The sequence below is a fragment of the Curcuma longa genome, chromosome 10 (genome assembly GCF_044706935.1).
Source record: "Curcuma longa cultivar G26 ecotype Majalengka, Jawa Barat chromosome 10, ITB_CL_G26_1.1, whole genome shotgun sequence".
Taxonomy (NCBI): Eukaryota; Viridiplantae; Streptophyta; class Magnoliopsida; order Zingiberales; family Zingiberaceae; genus Curcuma; species Curcuma longa.
The window spans coordinates 1,228,583-1,252,783 of record NC_133870.1 but is presented as its reverse complement, the minus strand read 5'-3'; the positions used below and the strand labels follow the sequence as shown (position 1 = coordinate 1,252,783).

Genomic DNA, 24,201 nt, shown 5'->3' with positions numbered 1-24,201 from the left:
AATGTATTTTCATACATTAATTAATCTCATTTATTTTACGAATTCAAAAGCCCTTACTTTGAATTCGGGAGATGGTAGGTATTCTCCAAATGGGTTGATATCCATTAATAGATAAAAATAACCTTGGAGAGAGTCCAACAAGCTATTTTTAGCTATAATGGTAGGTAGCATGTACCGATTATGTATCACGTATACATAACTATCACATTATGCTATCAACTAATTGAATGGTCGCATAAACATCGGGTTGTTAACACATTAACACGTATACATCGTATGTATAACACCCGACTTCACCTCTATCCGCATTGACCTTGGAGAGAGTCCAACAAATCAACGCTTCAAGTTAAAGCCAGCCCGATAATCGTGAGATCATATCTCGATGGTTCTAACATGTTTAATTTCAGGCCGGGCTTGGAGAGAGTCCAACAACCCAAACAAGAAATTAAACTCCGGTTCTAACCATATTATCGGAAGGTGTTAGCTTTAATTATTTGTAAGGGATTTCAGGTCTCATCCTCTTTTCATGCAAACAATTAATTATCTACATGACATGACAATAAATGACATGACATAATTAATGCAACTAATCATGACAAATTATATGACATGACATAATTAATGCAACTAATTATGATTATTTCCAGCCATAGTTGTCGTAAATCTAATTTAATAAAATATGGTAAAGAATCTGATTTCACAAATCAAAATTCTTTAATTAGATTAGGAAATAAATTTCCATATCTAATCACATATTTTATTTTTAGAAAATATAATCTTTAATTAAGAAAATCTAATTAATTAGGAAACAAATTTCCTAATCCAAATTTCCTAACAAATTAGGAAATTCTACAATTAGAAATTCTAAATTAAATCTCAATATTTTCTTTTTAGGAAATAAAATTATTAATTAAGAAAATCTAATTAATTAGGAAATAAATTTCCTAATATGAAATTTCCTAACAAATTAGAAAATTTCTATAATTAGAAATTCTGAATTAAATAATAAAATTTCTCTATTTTAGGAAATAAAATTTTAATTAAGAAAATCTAATTAATTAGGAAATAAATTTCCTAATACGAAATTTCCTAACCAATTAGAAAATTTCTATAATTAGAAATTTCTAAATTAAAATCTCAAAATTTCCTAAATTAAATTTACGACTAACTACTACACGTAAAACCATTTTACGCGTAGGCCTTGCACAACCTGGCTCTGATACCACTGTTGGGATCGTCCCGGTGCAATGCGCGTGTTTACACGTTTCGTAAACGTGCGCAGCGGAAATATAACAAATAATTAAACTAATTATTATCACAACACACGCATGCATAAGCAGGAAATAACATGTACAAGGCATGGCAGGAAATTAAAATTTTTCAGAATAAAATTATTCTACTTGCATAATTAAAATTTACAGAAAAAAATTATTCTACGCGTACCTCGCGATGACGTTTGAGCAGTGTTGAATCAATCGAGCGGTCCTCGTCGGAGTCCCGCCTCTACTGGTGATCCACGCCAAGCTCCCGTCTGGACGGCTTCGGAAGCCACGAGTCGCGTCATCGTCTTCGGTACTAGCCGATGATCGATGACGATCGAATCGAGAGAAGCCTTATTCCGAAAAACCACGCAACAACGTTTGTCGCGATCGTTCCGGGGCTTTCTAACTATCATCGAGAATCGTATTCCCGATGTAGTTTTCGGTGGTCAACCTCAACAACACTACAACAACAAGAAAGAATCTCGACAGCAAGCTTTCCTCTCATCCGGCAGCAAGCTTTTCTCTTCTTGCAGAAAGGATCGCGGTATCTTCAACACGAGGATGATGAACAGAGTCGTGCCCTAGAGTCGTGACCTAGCCGCGATCAGAACAAGGGCGCATAACCACCGCTCCTCCCTTCCTCCTCTGGCCGGCTATGTCTCAACCCTAGGAGCGGCAGAGCTGGGGTGCGTCACTCCTTCTTCTCTGGCGATTGGCGAGGAGATAGGATCAACGAACAACGGCACCTCCCCAAACCTGGGTCTTCTTCCTTGTTTGCAGCCGGCGCCCGCTCGGGAGAGGCAAAGAGCCGGCGGCTAGGGCTCCCACTCTTACTTCTCCAACGATTGGAGAGCAGGGAACGCCGGCCACAAGCCTAGGGTTTCTCATCTCCATCGCGCGGCGCGAGCGAAGATGAAGAACAGAGGCAGTGCATCAACCGGGGAGACCTCAAAATCGCGATCGAGAACTTTGAGAAAGCTACAGTATTTAATCGGGATGGATTTTGGTTGAACCGGATCAAGCGGCGTGGGTTGGGCTGAACCGAAAAGCCAACAAAAACCCTAAATCAGATTTAATACTGTAGCAAACCAAACCGAACCGGGTTCAAAACTAACTCACTTGGTTCACTAACCAAACAAACTCTGATTTGACCCAAACTAGTTTTGTTCGTTTCGTCTTCGCAAGAAGAACCTTCTCATCTCATCCGCTCTGCCAAAATCTCTTCCATCACGAACTAAATCAAGTTGGTTCAATTCGGTTCAAAATCGAATCATTTGGTTCACTAACCAAACGACCTCTGATTTGAACGAAATCAATTTCATTCATTTCATCTTCGCAAGACGAGTTCCATCATTTTGTCCTTTGTCCGGTCTAACCAGACTTTATTTCTCTCGTTCTGAGAATCTAATTCTCAAACTCGTTTTAAGTCCTTCGGAGAACTTGTAGTGCGTGTGACCCAATAGGTTCCCGGTTATGTTGGTCGTCCGTAATTAACCATTAATTACGAAACGATCATGAGTGACACCTAGTAGTATATCATGATCCCCAATTGATCAGAAAATCAATGATTGATTTCAGAACATCTTCTAAACCTTTCAGCAGCTCTAGTTAAACGTGCCTCGTTCCTTTCACCGTCTTATACCCGCTTGGTTCAGGACATGGTCTATGTGTCGGTCCCCACTAGGCTGACTACGTCACACCTAGCCCAAGCTGCTTTCTTGTCCTGTGGATTCAAGTTACTTGTACATGTGTCCAAGAGTCTCGTACTCTTAACATGTAATGCTTTGGCCAAAGACTTTTAGTAACAATCATGACAAGCGACCGCAGGGTATACGTCTCCTTTTCCAAGGAGCGGTGAATCCTCTGTGGGCTATTCAAACACCTTCAGACACTTCGACTTATACCCAATCATCTCCGGTACACACCTCCTCGGAGATGCTTACTTAAGATGTCAAAGTATAAGCCTCCATGACCAAGGTGACTTGAATACCGCAAGTCAAAGGAAACTCGCACTTAAGCTGCATTGAGATCTTCATTGACATATATATAGAACCATATGAAGTCTCAAGACAGGTCACTCCAATGAACTGGTTACCTTTAATCAGCATCCACGTTTAACTCTCAACATCTAATGTCGACAGCAGTGAGATCAGCTGCTTGGCTAACCAAGGAGTTCAAAATGTGCTAGTCTCGACAGAATCGATGACGTCCGCGCTCATCAATTCCTCGACTAGGGATAATTTTAATACGTTCATAATTACACGTGTAGAGATGCTCACTAGTTGTGATCCAATCACAAATTCTCTCACGCTATGAATCGTATTGCGGACATTCAGTATTTGAGTTTAAGATCCAATCAAACACATACGGAATGTGCACTCAAATAGTGAATTGCTATTTATCCAATAAATAGTATAATCGTAAGGCGATTGCCTTAGGACACCCCTCAAATTAACAAGAGGTATATAAATATCTCTCCATGAAATAAAGAAAAGAAGGATTTTTAATTTTCTCCTCTTGCTTTTGTTGTCGCCGCCTATCAAGAGGGTCTTCCCCTCTTGTGCCGCCTACAATCCCTTTCCCCTCTTCTCTTCTTCCTCACTTGGATCATCCTCGAAAGAAAGAACTCCTAGTGCCACCGATTTTCCTCCTTGAAGTCGTCGACCTCTCTCTTCTCTCGTGTCATCTCCTTGATTTGGATAGTACTAAATGAAGAGGCAACTTGTGGCTTGCGAAGTCGTCTTAAAGACATCTTAGTGTAGATACTAATAGAGGCAAGTCTTGTGAGGCTTGTTAGGTGATTTTTTTCATCTAACGTCAGAAATGTATGACTTTTAAATAACTTTTTTTATCTACGTTTATATCTTGCACTTATATGATCTTATTTTTCGGGATTGCACAAAACTTTTAAATAAATTTATTTCACTTTCGTTGCATATTTTTCAAAAATATACATTTGTATCCCGCAAAAAAAACCCCATTAGTGGTATCAGAGTCGTTTGTGTTTTTGACATCGATTGTAGAAGATCGAAGAGGCGAGTTATCGTAGATTTTCTTGTAAAAGATCGAAGAGGCATAAAGCACAAACCACAGTCATCCAAACAAATATGATGAAATGAATGCAAAAGCAATAAGCCAACCTAAATAATGCTCATGAAATGCGATAAATGCATGATAAATAAGACCCAAAACATATGCATGAATCACACACCTCAATCAAATCCCTTTTTGATTGCCTAATCCAGATCGAATCGAATCTCCAAGTTGGATCACCTTACACACAACTTTTTGATTGCCTGATCCATTATTTTTTATTACTTGATCCCTGATCAAACAGAAACTCTACGCTAGATCTACCGTCACATAATTTCTAGTCGCCCGATCCCATTTTTCAATCGCCTAAACTTAGTAGTCATCTGATCCTCCACCACTTATTCAAAACATATAGTGACAAAACACTGTGCATTAGTTGACCGAACATGTTTTTTTGGTTGATGAAAAGTTTTGGTAGCCCAAAACCCAATTTCAACCTCCCAAAACTTTGACTCAAGTTGATTACAACTGAGTGCATCTAAGTTGAGTTTCTACTCTCATCCCAAGTACAAGTCTTTCAACTCAGCCCACCTTGTGTAAACTTCCTTTGGTTTCTCATTCCTCAAATACACCGAGCTCTTTTGGTTTGTTCCTCGTGCATCTTTCTTGGTCCACCAAAATACTCTGCTGCCAAACTCCTTGTACCTCGAAAGCAAAGAGTCTGTTAACTCCTTTCTCGTGACATCATTCTCGCTTGCTTACATTTTCTACCCCAAGTCCTGTTGTCTCTGATACTCTTTGTTCTTCCGTTCTCTCGGATGTCCTATACCATCTTTCACCGTACTCCATCAAATCCTGAGTAATCTAAAGGCTATGTGTTCTCCTAAATTCCTGCACACTTAGAAACACATATCAAAAACACTGACAAGACTTAAACTTATTTGACTAAATATCAAAATCATGATCTATACCGCTTGGGGCTCCAACGATCTTCCCTTCAACCATTGGGGTACTAATAGTCATCCCTTAGGCACTATTTACAATCCTACTATAATATCATTCTATACTAAACTTTGCATAAATATCAAAATCGCATGATTGTACCAACAATTTCAAGTGAAAATTATTGTCTAATAAAAATTATTGATCTTAGGTCCTAAGTTTATTTGCTCGCTTAAAATTTCAATATGACAAAGGCATGATGCGACACTTTTATTCAAAATTTTTGGAACCATTTCATGTTATAAATGATAACTATAAGCAAAGTATTGACTTAGAGCCCCGATAGTCCATATCTAATTTTCAAATGGAATTTGGCAAGAGGCATGACAATCAGGTGCTGTTCATCAAAATTACTTGACAGACGGCTTTAGGTGAAAACTATCACCTAAAAGCATGATCGTATAAGAGTCCATATTTAATCTTGAAAGTTAAATTTAATAAAGCATGACTGAAAATGAATAAAATTTTATCATTGTGACCAAAAATATGTGCATGGAAAAATTTTCAAAATTAATTAGTAGTTTAATTAACTTAAAAATATTTAACCATCTTCCCTTTATCAAATTACAATTCTAAAAATAAAATATGGACACTTAAGATCTCTAGGATCAATAATCCTCAAATGGCAATTTTAAGCTCGAATGGTTCTTCAATCAGTTTTTTTTTGGTATGTGGTTATATCTTTTTAAATTAAAATTGCAAAAATTAAAAATGGACTTCTAGTAGCTGGAATTAAATAATCTACTTTCAAATGATAAATTTAATTTTGAAATGATCCATCAAGAAATTTTGGTTAAAACATTTAATTATAGTTTTAACTTTAAATGATCCATCAACTAATTTTAGCCAAAATATTTGATAACTTTAACTTGATTTGATTCATCAAGTAATTTTACCAAAAATATTTGATAGTTTTGCTTTTATTAAACTAAATTTAGATCAAACTTAGGAGCGCACATGAACTTAATAAAATCCTTATTAGTCTAAAATGTTAAAGTTTTAATTTTTTTAAAAATAACTTATATCAAGTACTTTTTGTGATTTCTAAAATAATTAATTTCAATTTAAAATCTCTCAAATGATTCTTATTTGCGAAACAAAGATTCAGTCTCTTTCATAAAGCAAGAACATTTTAGTATATAAAATGGAGCATTGAGAGAAAAAAAAGCTCCTTAAAATTTTATAAAAAAAAAGGTAGAAGATGCGAATCTTGATAATCTAGAGAGGCAGTTTACAAATTTTGCCTATTCCATTTCAAAGAACCTCGTGAGTTCCTGTGCTTTGAGTACTAATTTTGATTCATATTATTTTGCTTTACATTATGCTTGGTTCCAAAGGGTCAAAGCCAAGAATCTTAATGCACTGAGATTATGATTGTAACAAATCTAGAATAAAATTTTAATTTTTCTTACAAATTTATTACATTCTTTTTATAAAAAAATAGATATCGTTAAACAATATCTAAATTATCCCATACATTAAATATATCTTGTGTTTCCACGTTGATGAAGGTAGTGATTTTATTAAATTAAAATCGAGAGAATTGGGCAAGATGTGAGTTAGTGTATGAAATTCATTTGCAAGCACACAAGAACAGAACTAGTATTCGCAAAAAGATTTTTTTTTTTAAAATGAAAAAAGGTGATTATCCCACAAGCAAACGCTGGTATTGAAAGTTTAGTAGTTAACTAGTCAAAAGATCTACAGCAGGAATTGATTTCCCTGCAAGCTAAGGCTTGATCACTTGGACGTTTGCTGTGGCACCGCTTATTCTATTTGACCACTCAATGGAGTAACCTCGTCGATATCCAGCTCTTGTTGAACCCCTTTAACCTGTCGAACAAGAGGATAGTTAATTTATTGCAACCATATACTTGCGATAAAACTCACATTGCATGGAATATGGAAAACAGAACTCGAGAAGCAAGGTTCTCAAACATATCAGCTGCCAGTTTGGCGTGTGCATGCTGATAATCCAAGCGAAGAGAAGCAAACACATTTCATGACAGTGTAAACTGATAGTTCTTACCAAAAGTTTAATGGAAACATGGAATCGCGCCAAATAGATCAATGATATTTTCATTATTACTGACATAATAATAGTAGCTACAAGATTTAAATACTAGATAAGTAGAGAAAAATTCAAAATTCTCAAATTTGGGAACGATCTACCTCAGTCTACAACAAAGTTCCCAACACTAGTTCTACCATTTTCCATTTTGTGCAACTATTTAAGTTAAATTACATTAATGTCCATTGTATTAGTAATGTCTAAATTAATTTTTATCAAGTTAACTAATATTTGTATAATCGAGTAGGGTGATACAAATCCGTAGAACAATGTCAATCGAATACCTAGTGGATAGGGAAGATCCGACGATGAGGCCTTTGATAAACACAAAGTGTCAGTAGGTCAACATAAAATAGATACATGCAGATGAGGAAAACTTGAAAGTGAAACCTATTGGAAGACAAGAAATTCCGATAGGTCAAGGACGATCAAATATCTGTGTATAAACGTGGGTAATTATCTTTTCTTAGGCAAAAATTCATCTAAGAAACAAGTGTCTCAGGATTAAAGTCAACAAGTGAGTCAACTAATGGTCACATTTAATCAAATGATTTGTCTAGTTGACCATCATAGAGTCGAGTGAAAGCAAATCAACACTATGACTTCTAATAACTTCTATTTCAAGTTGAGTTGATTGAATGACACTTCACTAATAATTTTAAATCAAATTATTATGACTAGAAAAAGTTGACAGTTGATTAATAAAGTCCATAGAGTCCTAGTGCAACCGTCATTGGAAGATTTAATCAAGGATAGACTTGGATCATTTGATTCAATTGATGATACAGGCAACAAACAAAATGGTCACAATCCAAGAGAGTTGATCATGAGTTGATCTGAATTAGTCAACTAATAGCAAAGTACCGACACCAAAAGAATCAGTCAAGATCTAGATGAAACAATAATAATCCATTAGACCATAACAAAGTTTGAGCCAATTTAGTTGACTAAAGTTCAAACAGACGAGTAGTGATGAGTCAACAGGAGGTAGGAAAAATCAGTTAAGCAACAATTGCTACGTATAGAGTCGGAGAACAATCGATAAGCGGACTGTTGTTCAAAGAACAATGGATACCTGACTAATGGCAGATGCTCCATTAGTCAACTACTCAAACCTGAGTCACTATAACTTTTGCGGTTTCAGGTTCATTAGTCAACATGACAATTTTCATCAGTCAACTATTGTACCCTGAATTTGACCAAATCACAACTTCATAGTTTCAAGTCTGATAAGTCAACACTATGATTTAAGTCTTACGAAGGTTAAATTTGTGTCATGTCTTGTGATAACCAATATTTTGTCATATTATTTTGCACTCGTACTTGACATTTTTAATTCTCTCGTATACTTAAATTCTTCTTTATATCATGTTTTATGAGTAAAGATCTATTTTGAGATCATTATAATTTTTTCTTCATTTATGACATTATTTTTTAAAATGTGAATTTGGTTTGTAAGAAATCAAGATAAGTCATGGACTTGAGCTGAACCGAACTAATCTTGCCCATAGCTAGGGTTAAGGAGAGAATTTGTCCAAGATTGAAAGGGGTCTGGTTCAATTGAGATGGTTCACATCTTTGGAGTTGGTTCACCTCCTCAAGCAATCAACAACCAATCAATGGTTCAAGCAATCAACAGTTCACAATTTGGTTCAATTTGGAGAGGGCTCCACAACTTAAAAGCCAGTTCACTTGAAGCCCTCAATCCGATACAATTGGAGATTGATTCAAGCTTTGGGATGGTTCAATTGAGGAAGCTCATCCAGTTCATCCTTGGAGAAGTCACGCAGCCCCCTCCACATTCGGATCTCAATCTCACACACTTCTCCCTCATGCATCTCACCCGCAACTCCATCTTCCCTTCCACAACCAAACACCATCTCCACTCCACCGACAAGCCTTCATCCATTAAGCAGAAGGGACAAAAAGGGATTCCCATCGTTGTCTTCATCCTCATCCCACCACCGGTACCTCAAGGAAGGGGATTCCCTTCCTCATTGAGGGAAGCATCTCAATGCTTCTAGGAGTTTCACTGCTAAGTTGATGTAGGTTGGGAACATGGAAGGAAGAGTTAACTATTCTTGGAGGAGTCATCCTTCCTTGATTTATTACACATGATCGGACAAGTTTAACATTGTACTCCGCCTTATGACCCCTTTAATTTTGTACTTGTTATTACTTGACTGAGGCCAACTTTGGTTGGTTAATCCGATCAGTTCATCGATGGTCGGCTAGTATGATGGTTCTAATGATGATTCTTCACGTATTTCGTGTGTACCTTACAGGTGGATTTAAAAAACCCCGCGAATTAACTTGGGTTACAGGTGTGGTTTTGGCTGTATTGACCGCATCTTTTGGTGTAACTGGTTATTCCTTACCTCGGGACCAAATTGGTTATTGGGCAGTCAAAATTGTGACAGGCGTACCTGAAGCTATTCCTGGAATAGGATCGCCTTTGGTAGAGTTATTACGTGGAAGTGCTAGTGTGGGCCAATCTACTTTAACTCGTTTTTATAGTTTAATGGTAATGATTTTGATTGAGGGGTTAATGGCAATGGGAATGATTACTGAATTTTTGGTACTTGGTATAGATACTCGAATGGGTATTATTCCCATTAATGTTGTTTGATTTGGCTTAAATTATGGAATGAGAATCAGTCAAAATTTCCATTTTACCCTTATATGTAAAAAACAAAAGGATTATATAGAGTCATAGACAAAACCATTTTAGTTTAAAAAAATACAATATGATGAATATTTTTCTTTCATCCCAATGTACAAAAGGCATAATTGTCCACAATAAATCATCGTCCAAAATACAATCGTCTTACATAATACATAATCAAAATAACCGACCGTAGTGCTACAAAAACCTGAACTCTTCTTTTCTGTTTACTTCACTAGTTTGATAGTTTTATTCAGCTACAAAAAGATTTTTTTGTAATTTTCTTTCAACTTGAGAAAAATAATATAAGAAATGAGGTCTGTCTCGAGCTGCTCAACCATAAAACTGACAAGTTTTATAACAAATAATAAATTGAGTTTATTTTAACAACAAATAGAAAAGGGAAACAGATCTTTACAGAAGTAATAAGAACGATCTCTGGAATTTAATTACAACTTGAAGAGCAAAGGAAGATCTCTTTTAGAACAATTACATAGACAGCAAATGAAGGATGTCTTATTCATCCAAGAGTTCGAAGGCAGCAAACGAAAAAAAGAAGCAATCTTTACCCAAAAAGAAAATGCAAATCTCATCTTGGATCACGATCTCAGTGCGCCACCACCGCCGGATTTGGGATCGAGGTAGCTATTGAAGAATTCATAGAGAGCAAACAAAAAAGGAACGAGTTTTACAAAAAAAAAACTCATCTTGGATCTCGATCTCAGTGCGCCACCGCCGTCGGATTCTGGAAGGTGATGCTCCGCTGGCTGGGGAGGGCGAGCATGGTGGTGTGGTCCAAGAAGTCATTGAGCGCGACGACGGCCTCGAGGATTCTTCGGAGGTCGTCTGCGCAGGCGAACCCGGCGGCGCCGAGGCAGCGCACGGCGTAGACGTAGAAGGTGAGGCAGCCCTTCCGGAACTTGAACCGCGACATCTCGCATCCGGGGAGGCCGCGGATGAGTCGTCGGTTGACGTCTCTGAGTGGTAGGACGCGCGACCACTGCGGGTCCACCGCCGCCCGCATCGCCTCGCTCCCGAACACAAAGATGATCGCCTTGGACTTCTTGGTGCCGAGGCCGAGCGTCAGCGTGCACCACGCATGCTGCGCCAGGATGGTGAAGTTGGTCGGCAAGAAGGCGGCCGTCGACGGGAACGGCAGCCCCGGCCACCGCGCTAGGCACGACGGCGGGTATTAGGGCGCGGGGTACCGCTGTCCACGGGAAAAAAAAGTTGCGCCCGATGGGAATGAGTTTAGTGATAACCGGGGGAGGGGTAGGATATGAAATCAAGGATATCAAATCCTTATTTTGATTTCCATTCCCGTCTATCAAGCATTAAGAATGGGAATGAAATAGATTTCATTCCCATTCCCCTCTCCTAAACCCGCCTACCAAGCGCCTCCTAAATTATTACCTAACTCCTATGATGTTAAACTCAGATAGAGGTTTGATATTACTCTGAGTAACATCAATCCCTATGGTTAAGAAGAAGAAGCCAAGATGTGATAATAAAGCATGTGGATCCGATGGCTCATAGAAATGGATGAGTAATAAATAATGGATCTTCAAGAATGAAATAACTTGAAAAAGTCAAGTTTAAACTAGACTCAAAAATGGCTTAAAATGAGAATTTGAGGAGAAAAGAAGTTTAGGTTTTGAGTTTCAATTACTTCTCAAGATTGCCTATATAAAGAGTTCTCGATCGACTTGGAAGGTGTTATATTTGAGAGGAGTCTTAAGACAATCGCCTTAGATATCGTATTATTTATTGAATCAATAAAATCACTATTTGAGTATACATTCTCTATGTATTTGATTTGATCTTAAACTTAATTATTGATGTCCACAATACAATACATATCATGAGAGAAATTATGATTGGATCACAATTAGTAGGTATCTTTACATGTGCAATTATGTATATATTAAAATATTTTCTAGTCGATGAATTGATAAGATTGAACATCATCAATTCTATGAGACTAGCATATATTATACTCTTTGGTTTTGCCAAGTAGTCGATCCTCACTAGTTAAAAATATTGAGATGTTGAGAATTAACATATGGATGTTGGTTAAGGGTAACTAGCCCATTGGGAGTGACCTGTCATGAGATTTCTGTTGGTGCAAGAAGCACTAAGATCTTGCCTAGAGTTTTGATGTTTGACAATACACCTAAGTCTGGTCAGTTTGACCAAGGGGTTGATTCAAACAGGACTTGATGTTTGGATAAAGTGAGTGAAGTCTAGTCAGACTAGATGACTAGCGAGAAGACCTAGTCGGTTAGACTAGGCAGTCGAAGTCCTGATCTGGATGATTGGGCAAGGGAAGTCTTGGTGAGTGAAGCTAGGCAAAGGAAAGTCTTGATTTGGAGGATCAGGCAAGGGAAAGTCCTAGTTGTAGGCTAGGCAAAGGGAAGTCCTGGTTTGGAGGATCAGACGGAAGTCTTGGTAGAGTCGAAGCACCAGGTGAAGTCTGGGCTGGTTTGGAGGACCGAGTCGCAGCAGAAGTCTGGGGTGGTCTGGAGGACCGAGTCGCAACAAAAGTCTGGGTTGATCTGGAGGATCGAGTCGCAGTAGAAGTCTGGACTGGTCAGAGAGGACCGAGCCGCAGCACAAATCCTGGAGGCTGAGGACAAAGCCGAGCAAAAGTCCAACAAGTTATGAGGACTTGGTTGGCACAAATTCTCCCGAGTGGAGTGGGTAAGGGTGCGTTCTCAGAATGGAACAGTAGGCGTCAGACTAACCTAGGATTTCAGTAGAAATCTGAAATTAGACCCACAAGGTAAGGTTTAGGTTCTTTGTTTGGTTGTATGCTTGTCTTGCAAGAACCAGGAGCTGGAAGCAAGATGGAGAAAGCAGAGGTGAAGCAAACAAAGGCAGTTGAACCAAGTCCGGGGTCAACTCAGGTCAAACTTGAGTCAAAGTGACTCAAGTCGACTCGAGATAGAGTCAAGTCGACTTGAGTGGATGGAGTCGACTTGAGTTGGTATTCAAGTCGACCTGAGCACAAGATAAGAGTCGTGAAAGCAATGTTCATCAAGATATGCCACGTCAGCTTTGAGTCGACTTGAGTAGGGATTCAAGTCGACTTGAAGGCCAAGTCAGCCGCAGAGAAAGTGGATCGGGCTTACGTGGAGTCGACTGGAGATTTGGCCCAAGTCGACTCGAGCAGGCTATAAAAGGAGGGCAACGTGCACATCCAAGAGAATGAATTGACAAGCCATCCCTCTCAACTAGTGGTGCTTCTGAACGTGAACGGGGTCAGACGTTTGCAATCGGAAAAGATCCAGGAGGAGTGCGCGGCGCTCAGGACTTCCAGAAAGGCAAGAGTGTTTGTTTTTATTTTTATCTTACTTTCAGTTCTCTATTTCATTGTTATCTTTATTTTGGACTGTAAGACAGGTTTCTCCGCCTCCGAACAAGGTTCGAAAAGGAGACCACTAGTGGATGGACGCCTCCCGTACATAGGCCTTGGATGTACTAACTCTGGGGGGTTAGGAACCAAGTAAAATCCGCGTGTCCCTGTGTATGTTTTCTAATATTCCGCTGCTAGTACTTTGATAGAAAATGAACGAGTTTGAAAAAGCGACAACACACTATTCATCCCCCATCTAGCGTGTTCCAACGATCCTACAATTTCATATAGTTCTATGAATGTCTATGAAGATCTCATTGCAGTTCGAGTGTAAGTTGATAGCTCCCGCAAGTATACGGGTGTTGTCAAGTAATAAAAACTATTGAATCCACAGGGACTGTCGATAGCTATAGTGATGTCACAAGGCTAATTATCTAAACTCCAAAAGGAATGAAATGGTTGAGAGTTATGGACTGGGTAGAGAGAGAGAAAGAGAGAGAGAGATCTTGGGGTTTCCCTAGATCCTCCCCCCACTGCTTCAAAAGGGTTGCAAAAAGAAGTATTTATAGGCTCTAGTTACGACATGGTCAGCCGAAAAACTGGTCCAAAACTTCCTAAATTTTTCCTGATTTATAGGGCTCCGCCTCAATGAATTTTTTGCCCAATAAACTCAGCTTTATTTAATTGGACTCTGAACTAGAATTGTAGAGCATTAAATTATCTTCAATTTGGTGGGTGGGTCGGCCCGTAACTCCATCTGAGCCAAAAATTATGATGGTTCAAAGTTTGATCTATAGTTTAGGCCGAGCCCGCAGCGTGGCCATGATTAGAAGGCACGACCGTGCTATTTAGCATGGCCTAGATAAGGAAGCATTCTATACACCTTGAAGCAAAGTTGTAGATCTTGAAGTTATCTTCATTTTGATAGGTGGCACGGCCCGTGGGTCTATCTGAACTGAATGTTATGTCTATTTTACTTTAAGTCTGTAAAACTGTCCAGATAGAAAACATAGTCGGGTTTTGCTTTGTTGTTCCTTTTCTTCTCCATTTCTTCATGTTTGCTACGTAAGAGACTTGCCTGTGATGACGAGCATGGCCAGTGCGAGTCTCTTTTCTTCACTTCGTGCTCCACCATCAAATATGCATCATTTTAGCTTTGAATCACATCCTGTCAATCAAAAACATCAAAGAGCAAATCTCCGAGCAAAAGGAGTAGAAACATGTAATAATAAAGAAATAAGGTGTGATAAAGTAGATCATATGCAATGAATTACAAGTAGATAAGTGTTAAACATGGTTAGAAATCATATATAACCTACGCTCATCACACCCCAAACTTAAACTTTTACTTGTCCTCAAGTAAAACATGCCTCTAGATTCAAGTAAAAATACATAGCAACATCATAATTCATAGCACATCAATCCAATCCTATCAAACCATAACAATGGTGAGGATGATACTCAAAATTATTAAGATAAGGCCTAAGATTAAGTTCTCCGTGCTTAGTGCAAAAAGTGACCATAATCCAATTGGTATTAAAATCGTACTTAAAGTCAAGTCGTCATGCTACCGTGTTCCTAAATATTTTCGGCCTTAGACACTTACCTGCTACTAGCTAGGGTCATTCCTCTCAAAGGGTGCTTTGCACCAGTCTACACAAGGTCTCAAAAGAATACTCGGTATCAAGAGAAACATGATAGATATTTCCCCAGTAACCTTTATCGGTCTCAAAGGGGTATCTAGTCAATTTCCATCCATGACACTATTTTTTATCCTTTTTTTTCATTGTGAATATAAGAAGGATTTGCAATCATTGCAAAATTATTATTTTTGAGATTTTGATTCCAAATGAGCTTCTATGATCCGAATTTATCCAATAACCAAAATGTAGTTGAGAGGTCACCTTAGAAACACTAGTACTAGTCCGATCTCATGAATCATGACTAATTTCAAAATTCATCCACCTCCTATATTAGACAAAAAGTGTAAAAAGAACTTTAGACTAGGTAATGTTTCAACTCTCTCAAGGTATACTAGCTCACTTCCTGTTATGGTAGATAGAAAAAGATATAATACTTAGAATACTAGCCATAAGCATCAAAACTATCACCTAGGAAATATGCACTAGCATTTTTATAGGAAAACAAACCATCAATGATATGATAAGTGATGCTACTAGTTGAAAAAATTTATTATGCATGAAAAAACTATAAGAAATCTAACTAAGAACCTAAAATATGCACACCCCCCAGATTTACATTTTTCTATGTCTTAATGAAAACAAAAATATTAATGGAGAAGAGAGATTATTGGAGAGAATTACCAGATGAAGCTCAAAAGATGTTCAGGGCCTTCAGTTATTTATTCCCTCTCCTCAAGGTAAGCACACATCTCCATATCCATGAAACCTTCAAAAGAAGATATAACAAGAAAGTAAGTAGAGAGTTTGTGGGTTAGAAAACTAAATAAAGTATAAAAGAAAATAAAGAAAGAAACCAAAATAAAAACAAAAAAGAAAACTTGGGTTGCCTCCCAAGAAGCGCTTGTTTAAGGTCTTTAGCTTGACCTTCATTTCCATTATTTAAACCTCGACCGTGGGGGTGTAAGATGTTGGGATCGGCTAGGTGCGTTGCGCGTATTTGTGCGTTTCAAAAACATACACAGCGGAAGCAAAAATAGATAATAAACTAAGTTATTACAGCACTCACAACGCACGCATGCAAGATACAACACAATTTGTGTAATAGCAGAAAAATAAAATTTTTGAATAACAATTATTCTAGGTATACCTGACGTATGACGCTCAGCAAAAATGACATGTACTAATCAGATTGCTCTATCGGTGATCCACGCCAAGTTTGGTCTGGACGGCTTCTCAAGCACGAGTCGTGTTACTGGTCGTGGTACTAGTCGTCAATCAACAACGGTCGATACAGAAGAATACCCTAATATCAGAAACACGCAACAACACACGTTGCTTTCATTTTCGGGGTTTTCTAACGATCGTCGGTAAACCAAATCCAGAGATCTTCTCAAAGGCAACAAGGCAGTAGCTTCTGTCCCCAAGCAACAGAGGGCTCTCGGCAGCAAGAGTAATCAGGGGCTTCTCCAAAATCCCTTGGCAGGTGATGTGCAACTTTCCGGTAGCAGCTCCACCAAGAAAAACAAAGATCTCCACTAGCAGGGATGTTTCCAGTGGCCGAACAAAGCACAACAATCCTTTCCTTTCAACATGATCAGGGTGGAAACAGAGGAGGAAGGTGGCGGCAAAGCAAAGGGGGTTGCGGTGGCGAGATCGGGCAAAAGGGACACCAGATCACGGAACAAAATTAGGAGAGGAAAAGGAGCTAGATACCTTTCTTGCAGCCTGCATCTCTCCCTTATATAGAATCGAAACCCAATCCTTGTACCAGCAGCCAGCCCTTTCTTTCCTATTGCTCACCAGCAGGTTTGGAAGAGGATCAAATCCTTTCCCTTTCTCGCACCAACAACAATCAATCAAGGAACTTCTTCCTTGTTCGCGTGCTTGAGGGCTGGAGGAGAATATTTACCTCTTCCTTTGTCCGAGATCCTTCAATCACGAAGATCTCCTTCCTCTTTTGCTGTTGGCGTCGGGTTGGAGAAGCCATCGCGCAGATGCGTGATTGAGGAAGGGGATGAATCGACTGAAGCTTTGAACCATGTTTAGGGTTTATTCAATGTTTAAGGGTTCACCCGGTTTGGTTCAACTTGAATCAATTGTGGTTTGGTTCAATTTTGGTTCACAACCAAAACGATTAATTGAGTAACCAAATCAACTCCGATTTGATCAAAATAAGTTTTGTTTGTTTCGTCTTCTCAAGACGAAGCCCGTCATGCCTTCCGTTTTGCCAAAATGCCTTCCAACACGAACCAAATCAAGTTGGTTCAATATTTGATTCAAAATCGATTTATCTGGTTCGACAACTAGATCATTTCGTTTATTTAATCCGTCTTCAAAAAATGAAATCCATCATTTGCCTTTGTCCGGTATAACTAGATTTCTTTTGTTCTGAGAATCTAATTCTTAAACTCGTTTTAAGTCCTTTCAAAACTTGTAATGCGTGTGACCCAATAGGTTTTCGGTTATGTTGGTCGTCCGTAATTAACCCTTAATTTTGGATCGATCATGAGTGGTACCTAGTAGTACATCATGATCCTCAATTGACCGGAAAATCAACAACTGATTTCAGAACAAATTCTAAACCCTTCAGCAGTTTTAATGAAACATGTCTCGTTCCTTTCACCATCTTATACCCGTTTGGTTCAGGATATGATCTGTGTGTGTTAGTCCCCACTAGGATGACTACGTCACACCTAGCCCAAGCTTGCTTCCTTGTTCTACGAATTCGAGTTACTCGTACACGTGTTCAAGAATACGTGTTGCTTTGGCCAAAGACTTTCAGTAATAATCCAAACAAGCGGCCATAGGGTATACGTCTCTTTTACAAAGAGTGGTGAATCTTCTGTGGGCTATTCAAACACCTTCGGGCACTTCAACTTATACCCAATTATCTCGGGTCCACACCTCCTTGGAGATGCTTGCTTAAGATGTTAAAGTATAAGCTTCCGCGACCAAGGTGACTTGAATAACTAAACCTATTCTTAGCAAGCATGAATCCCAGAATTGCAAAACCCTAACTTATAAATTGAAGAAGAACCAAATTCAACCGTATACACTAATTCTAACTAACCAAATGTAACAAGCTTCACAAACTCAGATTCCTACAGCTAATCAACTAACAAAACCTTAAACCCAATGGCACGAAACAGTATGAAGAAAACTGAAATCAGACAAGAATTTGAAAGAAAAGCTCAACTAAGCTAAGGAAATCCTAAGTAAATTTGAATCCAAACACCAACAGCTAACACGAACTGAATAACTAATTCAACAAGGTTGCTAGAGATTAAGAAGCTTCAAATTCGGAAATTGCAGAAACAAGAATTGCAGAAACAGGAAAAAATGCAGAAACTGTAAACTAAACATCCATTCATCCCTTTTCCATCGATTTTTCTCAACTTGGTTGTCAATCAAGCCGTTGAATCCACAATTGTAGCTTCAATGATCCTTTGGAAGCTTCAACTCGGTCTTTGGGTGGTTTGTTCGCACGCCCGAACTCAGAATAGCCCGAGAAACCTCTCTGTCGCGAAAACAGAGCTCGGGTCGAACCTTTCAGCTGGCAAAAACCGAATTCCTGTCTTCCTCTTGCTCCGATCAGATTTCTGATGATATAGGGAGGCTCCACGATCCTAGGAGAACCCCTCGAAGGAATCGCGGCGTCTGCTCGTGCTGTGGATGGCCGGAAAACGAAGAAAACAAGATGGAACCCGCCGGTGAAACCCTCGCCGTCGCGTCTCCTCCGGCTGCCGGAAAATGCCCAATCAACCGGCTTCAGCTTCTTCAGAGGTCAAGGAGTCGAACGGAATCGGATTGGGTGGATGGGAGCTCCCCTACGCGTACGTCGCGAGCAGAATAGGCTTCCCGGGACGATGAACAGTGTCGGGGGGCGGCTCACTGTTCATCGATTAAGATCAAGTTTATATACGGCTGATTAATCACTTGATCTGGACCTTTGATTTTAAATCCAACGGCCGAAATTTGATTAGGCTCTAGGGCAGTCTAGGGTTCTTGAAAAATTCTGAAATTTTGATCAGGCTCGATCTGAGTCATGTCCTCCATGTTGGCTTGATTGGTTTGGCAATTTGACTTGAGTTGACCACGGTTTAGCTCAAGTCGGGTCCGATTTAACCCTAAAAATCAATAAAAATCAAATTAATGCCAAAAATTACCATAAAATCATGAAAATCAGAATCAAACCTCAATTTAAGCAATATAGGACAATTAAAGTCAAACTGATCCATTTTATAATTTATTTAAATGTAAAAGCCCAAAATTGAATCATTAAAAATGCATAAAACCCTAAATCATCACTCCGCACTCGATGAACTTCCGAGCTCGATGAACTTCCGAGCTCCGCGCTCGATGACCTTCCGAGCTCCGCGCTCGATGACCTTCCGAGCTCCGCGCTCGATGAATTTCTGAGCTCCGCGCTCGATGACCTTCCGAGCTCCGCGCTCGATGACCTTCCGAACTCCGCGCTCGATGACCTTCCGAGCTCCGTGCTCGATGACTTTCCGAGCTCCGCGCTCGATGACCTTCCGAGCTCCGCGCTCGATGACCTTCCGAGCTCCGCGCTCGATGACTTTCCGAGCTCGCTCGATGACCTTCCGAGCTCCGCGCTCGATGACCCTCCGAGCTCCGCGCTCGATGACCTTCCGAGCTCCGTGCTCGATGACCTTCCGAGCTCCGCGCTCGATGAACTTCCGAGCTCTGCGCTCGATGAACTTCCGAGCTCCGCGCTCGATGACCTTCCGAGCTCCGCGCTTGATGACCTTCCAAGTTCCGCGCTCGATGACCTTCCGAGCTCAGCGCTCGATGACCTTCTGAGCCCCTTGCTCAATGACCTTCTGAGCTCCGTGCTCAATGAACTTCTGAGTTCCGCGCTCGATGACCTTCCGAGCTCAGCACTCGATGACCTTCCGAGCCCCGTGCTCGATGACCTTCCGAGCTCCGCGCTCGATGACCTTCCGAGCTCCGCGCTCGATGACCTTCCGAGCTCCGCGCTCGATGACCTTCCGAGCTCCGCGCTCGTTGACCTTCCGAGCTCCGCGCTCGATGACCCTCTAAGCTCCGTGATAACTGCCTATTTGATCGGGTAAATTAGGATCATATCGGGCTAATTTTAATTATATTCCATATCGTAAATTGGGCTTTTAGCTTATTTTGTTTCTTGGGTTAATGTTTGTCTTCATTCTATTTTTTCTTATCATTTTGAGGTATTTATGGAAATTAATTTTGTGGTAATTTATTCGGCAGGAAATTAGGATGAAGATAACAAATTTTGGAGATTAATTTGCAGGAAATCAAGCTTGGGTTCAAATATGATTCGAATTGGAATTCAAATTGGCTCAATCAGATCAAATGGATTCAACCAGCTTAATCAATACAACCCAAGCTCAAATCCAAAATTCAGTCCAATCCATATCAGCCCAGCCCACTGTTCAAGCCCAAACAAATTCGGCCCGACCCACTTGCTGAATTTGGTTCATTTCAATTTGCATCGGTCCAATTGCCAGTTCGGTTCAGCGGCAACAGAATAAAACCACGGCGCTAGGGTTTTTGGCAGTTGAGCTCGATCGCGATTGGGAAGCTACAGTGTTTCCCTATCGCGACGCCATTACTGTTCTCCTTCCCCGATCAACCGCGATTTCGAGCTCCTCGCGCGCTCCACCGCCTCCATCTCCTTCTCCGATCAGCCACAGAGCTGTGGACGGCATCCACGAAGTTCGATGACCGCTGACACCACCGCAGGAGACTCCGCCGTAGAAGCGATTTGCTCTGGCGAAGTTCTTCTTCATCCCCATCGGTCGCGGATCGGTCGCCGTAGAAGTGGTTCAGCTCCGGCGATTGGTGGCCGATGGCTATCCGCACAGCAGCGACGCGCCGTCGTGAGTGGTTTGCTCTGGCGGAGCTCACTGTCCATCCGCATTCACTGGGGTCTGGCACGGGACACCGGGCCGAATTCCAACCGTATCCTCCACCGAGAACACGAGGTAAGGTTTATGTTTGTGTTCTAACTTTGGCGGTGATTTATAGCAAAGGGAGAGCTGAGCATAGGCTGAATCTGTGATTCTCTCCGACTTGAGCTCGTTCGTGATTGGCCATCATCTGGCAGCGTTCTTCCGTTCACGTTGGTAGAAGTCGTTCATTGTGGCGTCAATGATGTTGTTCTGTGCCGATTGGAACTCTCTATCCATGTCCCCCGTTTTCCCTCATCTTCCCTTGTCCTCTATTCCAAACCGAAAGGGAAGGCAATTCTAACCCTAACCCTAGTTTTAACCTAGCTTGTTTGCTTCCTTTTGGTAGTTTGTTAGCTGCTGAATTAATCAAAACCCCCATTCTTTATGCTCTTGTTGTTGTTTTCAGTTTGGGTGAAATGACATGTTTGTGTTGATTGGTTTTGAAATAGATGAGATGTTGATGTGTTCTCTGTGAGATTGATTGTTAATGTACTGAATGTTGCAAGTAGATAGCATATAGTGTAGTCGGTTGATAATGCTTTAATTGTTGATTCATTTACACATGAATGGAATTGTCGTTATGGGTACTTGTTGTAGATATGCTCTGTTGGCATGGATGAATCGAAATTTCTAAATTGGATTGCTCTATTCTTTACCTGTTATGAAGTTCATATGGATTATGATTTGGAACTTGGATTGATAATAGAATGTATTGAATGGTTTAGGTTGTGATATTTCATGTTTAGCAGTTGTGATTGAATTATAACTTGTTCTGATATGCAATTCTTGTTGTTGAGCTTTTGGGACATGCTGTAGCCTACGGTTGAAATTATGAGCATGAGATAACCATGGTATATGAAGTTGGAATAAAATGGTTTCGTTGATACAAGAATGTATTGTTGTGTTGTTGTATAGCTTCAATAATTCATGAATTGGTTGGGATGCTATGTAATTAAATAAGATAGTGTTGATTATGTTGGATTATAGGAGGCATAAGCTTGGGATTGGTAAGGAGTGAATGTGGTATGGGTGTATATGTTGTATCAATGACAATTGTGTGTTGACTTTGTTGTATGTATTATGTATGTATGTTGTATGCTAAATGATATGAAGATGTAGGTTGTATGTTGAGTTTGTATGAATAAAATTCGTGTAATAAGTTAACCATTAGTGTAAATAAAATAAGTGGTTGAATAATTGTATGTTTAATGATTGATTGAGTGATGGCCATGAATTGAATAATGAACATGTTCTAACGTTTATAATGTTGTGTTGTATGTGAAATAGGATTTGATTCTTGAATAAACGGAGTTATAGATAGGAATGAATAAGTCAATAAATAGGAACCCCACATCAACGGTCTAGAATAAACATCCTGTCATTGAGTCCGAGAGAGAAACGATCCGGACCTCTCTATACTGCTTAGGACGATAATAAAGAAGTTTGGTAAATAAATAAATAATTAATTTTGATGGGTGTAAGTGACACATTTAATAAGGGAATAATGTAAATAATAATAATAAAATTCCCATGCAAAACACATCGCATCACTCCGCGCTCCCCAACAGTGCCTTACGACAAGCTGGAACTTCGAGCTCCGTGCTCGATGATTTAGCCTTACGACAGACTTGCCTCCGAGCTCCGCGCTCGCTAACGGTGCCTTACGACAGGCCGGAACTCCGAGCTCCGCGCTTGATGACTTAGGCTTACAACAGGCCGAACCTCCGAGCTCCGCACTCGATGACATCGCCTTACGATAGGCTGGACCTCCGAGCTCCGTGCTCGATGACATTGCCTTGCGATAGGTCGGACCTCCGAGCTCCGCGCTCGACGACATTACCTCATGACAGCCCAGTCGTAGCAGCTCAGTCAGTTCAGCAGCTCTGTTAGCTCAGTCAGCTCGGTAGCTTTGTCAGCTCAACAGCCTAGTTTCTCGATTACTCGACCACTCAACCTCTTGGTCTTAACCTCGGTCTCGACCTCGGCCTTGACCCTGATCTCGGCCTCAGCCTTACTTTTCTCAACTTCGGCCTCACCTGACCTCGACCTCGGTCTCGGCCTCGGACTCACCTTACTCAGCCTCGACCTTGGTCTCGGCCTCGGCCTCACCTTACTCAGTCTCGGCCTCGGTTTTACTTGGCCTCAGTCTGACTCAACCTCGGCCTCGACCTCGGCCTTGGCCTTACTTGGCCTCAACCTGACTTGGCCTAGGCCTCACTCAACTTTGGCTTCACTCAGCCTCAATCTTGGCCTTGGCCTCGGCCTTACTTAGCTTCGGCCTTACTCGGCCTTGATCTCGCTTGGCCTCAATCTTACTCGGCTTCGACCTCACTCGGCCGCTCACTTTACTCGGTTTTGACCTCGACCTCGGCCTCGGCCTCACTCGGCCTCACCCGGCCTCGACTCAGTCTCAACCTCGGCCTCGACCCCGATCTCGGCCTCGGTCTCACTTTACTCAACTTCGGCCTCACCCGGTCTCGACCTCGGCCTCAGCCTCACCTAGCCTCGACCTCGGCCTCGGCCTCGGCCTCACCCGACCTCGACTTCAGTCTCAACCTCGGCCTCGACCCCGATCTCGGCCTCGGTCTCATTTTACTCAACTTCGGCCCACCCGGTCTCGACCTCGATCTCGGCCTTGGCCTCGGTCTCGACCTCGGCCTCGGTCTCAACCTCGGCCTCACCCGGCCTCGGTCTCGACCTCGGCCTCACCCGGCCTCGACCTCGGCCTCACCCGGACTCGACCTCGGCCTCGACCTTGGTCTCAATGTCGGCCTTGGCCTCGCTTTACTCAACTTCGGCCTCACTTGGCCTCGACCTCGACCTCGACCTCGACCTAGATCTCGACCTCGACCTCACTTCACTCAACTTCGGCCTCACCCGACCTCGACCTCGGTCTCAGCCTCGGCCTCACCTCGGTCTCGGCCTCAACCTCGGTCTCAACATCGGCCCCACTCGGCCACGCTACTTTACTCGGCCTCGATCGCATTTGGTCTCGGCCTTACTCTGTCATTCTGTCAACTCATCCCTCATCTAAATCTTTCAACCACTCATACCGGCCATCTCGTCTCGACCACCTCAAGTTCGGCACCTCATCTCAACAGCTCAGCACCAATATGGTAAGCGAGACGATTAGATCATTATACATAGTCCAGTCTGTCGGACTACGCCTCCTTCGACTAGACTTGGAGGGGAGGCTTCTGATCCGGCTAGTTA

General features: G+C 41.0%; 1 protein-coding gene across 1 annotated transcript; it reads right to left on the bottom strand.

The window, feature by feature from the left end:
- Positions 1 to 10,754: 10,754 nt before the first annotated feature.
- LOC141836042 (uncharacterized) lies at positions 10,755 to 20,832 on the bottom strand. The gene is made up of 2 exons (XM_074723449.1): positions 20,650 to 20,832; positions 10,755 to 11,225 (listed from the first exon to the last, which is right to left on the bottom strand). Exons 1-2 carry the CDS (start codon positions 20,830 to 20,832, stop codon positions 10,755 to 10,757), a joined length of 654 nt encoding a protein of 217 aa, XP_074579550.1.
- Positions 20,833 to 24,201: the final 3,369 nt, after the last annotated feature.

Bases quoted from the DNA above. Each gene is read 5' to 3' on its own strand.
- LOC141836042 (XM_074723449.1), bottom strand. From the start codon at position 20,832: ATGGGGATGAAGAAGAACTTCGCCAGAGCAAATCGCTTCTACGGCGGA. The intron at 11,226-20,649 runs GTAATGGCGTCG...CCCGCGCCCTAA, and splicing joins TTGATCGGGGAAGGAGAACA to TACCCGCCGTCGTGCCTAGC.